This window comes from Drosophila arizonae, chromosome 2, assembly GCF_054131065.1.
Source record: "Drosophila arizonae isolate 15081-1271.41 chromosome 2, UAZ_ARI_1.0, whole genome shotgun sequence".
In the NCBI taxonomy this organism is placed as follows: domain Eukaryota; kingdom Metazoa; phylum Arthropoda; class Insecta; order Diptera; family Drosophilidae; genus Drosophila; species Drosophila arizonae.
In genome coordinates this window covers 512,362-519,061 of record NC_142922.1, presented here as the reverse complement: position 1 = coordinate 519,061, position 6,700 = coordinate 512,362, and the positions used below count along the sequence as shown (strand labels likewise).

General features: G+C 46.6%; 1 protein-coding gene across 1 annotated transcript; it reads left to right on the top strand.

The window, feature by feature from the left end:
* The first annotated feature begins 352 nt into the window (after positions 1-352).
* On the top strand, positions 353-6,439 carry lbe (ladybird early). The gene is made up of 2 exons (XM_018001740.2): positions 353-1,890; positions 5,257-6,439. Exons 1-2 carry the CDS (start codon positions 786-788, stop codon positions 5,688-5,690), a joined length of 1,539 nt encoding a protein of 512 aa, XP_017857229.1. The 5' UTR covers positions 353-785; the 3' UTR covers positions 5,691-6,439.
* Positions 6,440-6,700: the final 261 nt, after the last annotated feature.

Genomic DNA, 6,700 nt, shown 5'->3' with positions numbered 1-6,700 from the left:
TTCTCACTCACTTCGCTTTGCCTCCCTCGCTCACATACACACTCACTTACACCAGTGTGCAGAGCGTTTACGTTGGTGCTATCTCGCTTTGGCGCGTGGCGCATGATGAACGCCATAATTACCGTTACGTATACGCCACCATTGCTATTTTTTGTTAACATTGCCTTTCAGCCCGCCGATTGGCCAGCGCGCAAGAGAGCGCACAAGTATTGCCGGCTCACTCTAACGCAGACAGCCAAAGGCCAAACTGGTTGGCTCTCGCAGAGAGCGTTCGTCTTGTTGTGCAGTTATGATTTGATTGCCGAGTTTAACCACCGACAAACGAGACACGACACGACACGACGGCACACACAGAGAGAGCAAACGATGTTAAAGAGACGGCACACACACGCACACACGCACACGACGAGCTGAAGTGAGCAGCGCGGAGAGCGCTGCGGCGCGGGCAGCAAAAGAACTGAAGAAATATCGACGTGTCTAGTTAGCAAACCAATCTTCAATCTAGTTTCGAACAGTTGACTGTGAAACGTCGAGTTGAGAGGTCCTCCTATTGGATCAGCGTCGTTTGTCGTTTAACGTTTATCGCTTATCGTTTTGGTTTATAGTTTATCGTTGCGCGTCGCATGTTTACCAACTGATATAGTATATATTCAAGCAAATATATCTATAAATACTAAATATATTTAATAACCAGACGCAGACACAAAGTGCAACCAAATTCCGCTCCAGACAAATTCTCTCTGTGTGTGTGTGAAAGTGTGTAATAATTTTTGATCAGTATTTAAATGCTCTGTCCGCCCACAATGCGTCCGGCCAGTCCTGCCGAATCCGAGATCTCCGTCGGCGGTGCACCCAGCCCGCTGCCGACCCAGCACCATCATCACCATCAGCAGCAGCAGCACCAGCTGCACCATCAACGCGATTTGCTGCAGCAACAGCAATTGCTGATGCAGCAACATGCCGCCGCTGCTGCCGCCGCCGCTGCCGCAGCTGCTGCAGCCGGACTGACGCGCAATGCCGTCGGCACATTGCCGGAGGATTACTTCCAGCCGCTGAAGCGCTTGCGTATGTCCTCCAGCTCATCGGAGACGCGTGAACAGACGCCAAGTCCTCCTGCACCGCCCACATCTAATGCCGCTGTCAGCACAGCCACGACCACGGCCACGGCCACCACAAAGTCCGCCATTGAAGGCGTCAAGAGTTTCTCCATTGCGGACATTCTCGGTCACTCTGAGAAGCAGGAGCAGCAGCAGCAACGCTCGGCCTCCACATCCCCACCGCCGGCTGCCACGCTGCTGGCCCCACCAGCCGCCCGGCCTGTCTCCGGCCTGCTACAGCCCCGCACCGAGCCCCTGGACATGCATCCAGCTGCCGCTGCTGCGATGCTGCTGCCCGGGGCACAGATCGTGCGTCCATGGGATCATCTGCTCGGGCCCATGCCCGTTCGCCCGTTCATTCCCTCAGCTCTGCTGCACTACGAGCAGCGCCTGGCCCTCGACTATCATCGCCAGCTGCAGGAGCACTTCAATGCCCAAGCGCAGCTGCTGCGCCACATGAGCATGGACATCATTCCCTCGGAGAGTGGCTCGGATCGCTCTAGCTCCGCTGCCAGCGATTGCTGCTCGCCCGAAATAGCCCGCGATTCGGCTGCAGCTGCCGCCGCTGCTGCTGCTGCAGGCGCTGCACTGCGTCGCAGCCACAGTCCACAATCCTCTGCTCAAATGGGCAACAGCAGCTCAGGCAATGCCAATGCCTCCAGTCCCGCCCAGACGGGTGGCAACGCCAGCTCCGCCGCCGCCGTCGCCGCAGCTGAGGCCAAGGCCAAGGCCAATGGCACGCCGCTCGACGCGCTCTTCCAGATGACCACCAAGGACTTTGATGAGTCGCAAGGTAAATACATCCATATATCTATATCTGTATCTGTATCTGTACCTATACTATATCTATACATGTAGAACGATTCCAATTTCAATCGTGCTCCCTCACTTAGCGTGGCCATAAATTGCTGCTGCGCTTCATCGTTGAACTTTCAATCGATTAGCATACAAATGTTTCATTGATAAATGTCTCAATTTTTGTTTTTTTTTTTTTTTTTCGAAATCGAAATCGATACATTTGTTCGAAGCCCATATACCCTGCAATGCTAGCAAGTGTTAATGGAAATAAACGAAACATGATACAGTTGCCCCAAATATAAAATTTGATGCATGGTTCCCCATAGTTTCCCAAAATCATACTAAAGATACTTTACTTTTCGAATACCTCCTCTATCATTTGGGTATAGGGTATCACCCAGTCGTGCATATGCAGAGAATCTTGTTTGATTAGACAGACAGCCGAACCGTAATTAATTTTGTGGCAATTTCCAATTGAGCGACTGCAACAAAATTGTTTGCGTAGATTTTGAATTTAGCCTAATTGAAACGAAACATTATTCAGAAGCCGAAGCCATTCTCATTTCCCATATCGATTCCGATATTTGTTTTTGTTTCAGCTTCTGCCTCTCTATCTCTTTTTGTTATGCAAATGGCTTTGGCTAATTCTCAGTTGGGTTATTTTTTTGTGTTTTCAATTAATTTGCGGCATGTGCCAAGAAGCAGAGCTAAAACAAATTGCAGATAACTCAATGTTGATTGGGCACATTCATAAGTGGAATTTCTCTATCTGTAGCCTACAGCATATATCTCCCATTCTCGATTTATGGCAGTCGCAGTTCATCTTTGCACTCGTCTGTTGCATTAAGTGGGCGTTTTTTAGTGCTCAGCTCCAAAGCTCTGCCCCTCGCTCGATTATTGTGTATTTCATGCTAATTATTGTCAAGCATTGCTATAGCGCACACTGAGAAAAAATACGTTCTAATCGACAGCAAGCTTGTTCCTTCTTTGACATAAGTTTAATTTTCGTTCAGTGTAGTTCCCTCCCTTAAAATATTTCTCTGAGTGTAACTACATCATCCTTGAACATAAACGTCAATTTGGCTCATGCTCTCTGCCTCTGCTCCTATTTCTGCTCAATGTTCCCACAACTCAGTCGACTATTTTTTCGAGTGCCTCTCCCCACCCACAGCTCAACTTACCTCGTTTATATGCACCCACTTTTCTCCAAGTGTAACCTGCCCATGTGTATATGCTATATATGTATTTATTTTTGTGCATTCGTGTCGATTCTGCGGCGATTAGCAACAATTAGCCAGCGCCTCATGATCATTGCCTAATTGAGTTACGAATACATTTCGCAGTTGTTGCCATTGTCATTTGGCTAAATTGCTATTGTAGCTAATAGCTGCAGTCGCAGTTGCAGTCGCTGACAGGCAAACGCGCTTGTTCTTGTTGCTGTTGTTGTTTTTAGCACTTCAAATATGTTTCTATTTATCAAATATTGTACAACTGTAAAATGAAATATTTATGGCATATTATGTGCGCTGGCATCGTTAGTCAGTCAGCAACGAGTAGAAGTCGAGCCGATAAACATGTAATATATGCACATAGATATAAGTACTAATGTATGTGTGTACATATATCTATTATGTGTTTAGCCACTATCGAATGACAATTGTATGTATGCGTGTGTGTGTGTATCATTAATGTCATTAGCACTCGATGAGCGCAGGAAGTGCGCAGATGACATTCAAGCGATAGCTGAAGATGAAGGATATGATTCGAGGATGCATTTGGAGCGATTGCTTGATTGAATAACAACTACGATGATAAACTTAACTAAGTCAAGATGTCTACCTAAATAAAACGAAAATAAATATATTTCGATTTTAACTACCTCCCCTTTGCTCTCGTTTCCTCTGGCTGACAAGCCAGACAAACTGTCTGCGTTCGAACTGATTCCACGTATTGGAAGCAAGTTGAAACATGTTAACAACTGTTGCACTTTCCTTGGAAAGTGTGTGGCCAGTTGGCAGTGGGCATTGGGCAGTTAAACTCGAATTACAACTGAAAACATACATTTGCTGTGAAGAAAGGTTTTCTTCTGCTCCTCTTCTTCTTCCACTCCTACATTATTTTTTATGTTTTGTGTAGATGCAACCAAAACAAACCACCCCTTGACTGAAACGAGAAGAAAGGGCACATTTCACTCCTGACTCTCACTCGCCCTAAGTGGATACCTGAGACAGGGACAGGACCCAAGTGGTTAGCCCTAGAGTATTTCTTCGTTCCTTCAGTATTTATGTTTTAGATAAGTCACAGAAATTACTTAATGAGTCTCTGATAAAGAGAGCGACAGAGAGGGGATAGAGAGGGTATGCAGGGTGTGTGCTCAAGTGCCTAATGGGTTTTCGGTTACAAAACGTGCACGAGATAACAAATAGGCCAAATTAATGCCATTTGCATTTGGAAACACGAAGCGTTTAATTAGTTTTTAATGCCGAGGCTAGTTTGTTTGACAAGCAATCGAAATGGAATGGAATGGGGCGTGAAGACCGGTTCAGATACAACAACAATAGAGGCATATACCCCGCACACACTCTATACTCCATGCATACGCCTTATGCATATTCAAGCATTTCCAAATTGGGGGCAGTCACAGTAGCAACTGCAAGATTCGTAACTATAAATTAGCATGCAGCCCCTCTCTACCTCACTCTCTCCCTCTTTCTCTGTGTGGCCCCTTCTCTCTGCTTTGTCTGTGATCAGGAAGCATTATACAAGCTTCACTTTTGCAATTTGCCCACCTGACACATCTGATTTGTAGGTGTCAATAATTATGCGGCATAAATCAAGCAACAAACGAGACAAATGATTGCCAAAGTCCGCACAGAGACAAAGTCAGTGACGCCCACATCTCGCTCAATTAATCAAGCGCAACAAGTCAACGGAGTACGACTGACTGGCAGAATACACTGTAAAGAGGCGAGCAAGTAAATGAGACAGACATGAAGAAGACTGTGACACCCTTTCCTTCTCACATAACTGAAGCAGTGTATACTTTTGGCCTGATACCATAATCAATTCCACAAACCAATATGCCCAATGTTTACTTACTTCAACAGTGTATTCTCAGCACATAGGCAAATGCTTGCAATTAAATCATTTAAATGCATAAATCAAAGCACTTTAATTAACAATCGCCCAGACACTCGTCGCGGCCAATTAAAAATTATTTCTAATGCGACTTAGAAGTGCGCTTGTTAACACTCGTGTAGTCGACTGCACTCGACTCGCCTCTACGCTTTAAGCGATCCCAACCGGTTTCAACTGCAGCGTCAACTAATCTCTCTCTCTCTCTGTCTCTTCTGCCTTGCAGATAAATCGCACTTGGACATATTCTCGAACCGGCCGCAGCCAAAGAAGAAGCGCAAGTCGCGCACCGCCTTCACCAACCATCAGATCTTCGAGCTGGAGAAGCGCTTCCTCTACCAGAAGTACCTCTCGCCCGCCGATCGCGACGAGATCGCCGCCTCGCTGGGTCTGTCCAATGCCCAGGTGATCACCTGGTTCCAGAACCGCCGCGCCAAGCAGAAGCGCGACATCGAGGAGCTGAAGAAGGACTTCGACAGCGTCAAGGTCTTCTCCGCCCACAAATCCTTCCTCGAGAACGTCAACGATCTGAGCATCCTGAAGAAGAAGCCCATGCACGAGGCGGACATGGTGGGTCTGGCCGCAGCAGCCGCTGCCGCTGGCATGGTGGTGCCAGTGCCCGTCTCGGCTGCCCAGGCCATGGCCACGCCTCCCAAATGAGCGGGCGCCAGCAGCGGCGGCGACAACGTCGCACTTGCAACCCGATGAACGGTACAAAAAGCGAGCACAGTATTGAGGAGGACATTATATTAATTTTTGGATGCGAGCAGCAAGGCCGATCCGGCCGCAGCTCCACTCTCGAAGCGAATGCCTGATTGATTGACGATCAAGACATTCGTGAGAAGATTTTATTGATTTTGGATACCAGGTGTAAGGGGAGGCAGCCCTATTCCACTGCAGCTTTACACTTGAAACAAATGATTGATTGACGGATTGATTGAACGATTGAGACTTTCATTTAGAGGAACAGCTTAGACAAATTTTGGATGCAGGCCAAGTCAAGAAGAAGCAGCTCCATACTTGAAGCGATTGACTGATTGACTCATTCGCATTGCCTATACCATTCATGCGAAAAACGAAAAGATCACTTCAACCACAGCTAGACACTCACATAGCATGATTGATACTCGACTCTCCAGAGATTTGAATTAACAGAAATGAGACAATCAAATGATGCACGACAAAGGCTCGATTCAAACCCATGCAGACTCTCAATGAGGCATGCCACACACACACACGCGCACAATAAGTGGCTTGCCTCTTGGCTTAAGCTAACCGGACCAAGGCCTCTTTCGGCCAGGCAGCAGCAGGCATCGACAAACCCACACCAGCGACGACACATAAAGAGCCAACCCAAAGGCGATAAATAACAAGAATCACCCAACGGCCCTTTTCAGGGCCACCAAAGCAACACTCAAAGAGTTTCAAATGCATTCAATCATACCGTGTGCCTTGATTCATGATTGATTCATGATGACGAATACAAATGTGTGTGAATTCTTTTTATTGATTATTATTTAATTACATTGTAACTCACAGTCGATAATAATCGACCATGCTAGATCGATAGAAACTCAATCGAATAACTAGATCTCCCGTTTAATAATAGCACTATAATATTTCATTTATATTCATATTTTTTATTGGATGCCATTTTAAATTGCTGCAGA

Coding starts and splice junctions, on each gene's coding strand:
- lbe (XM_018001740.2), top strand. CDS start 786: ATGCTCTGTCCGCCCACAATGCGTCCGGCCAGTCCTGCCGAATCCGAG. Junction 1,891..5,256: donor GGACTTTGATGAGTCGCAAG/GTAAATACATCC, acceptor TCTGCCTTGCAG/ATAAATCGCACTTGGACATA.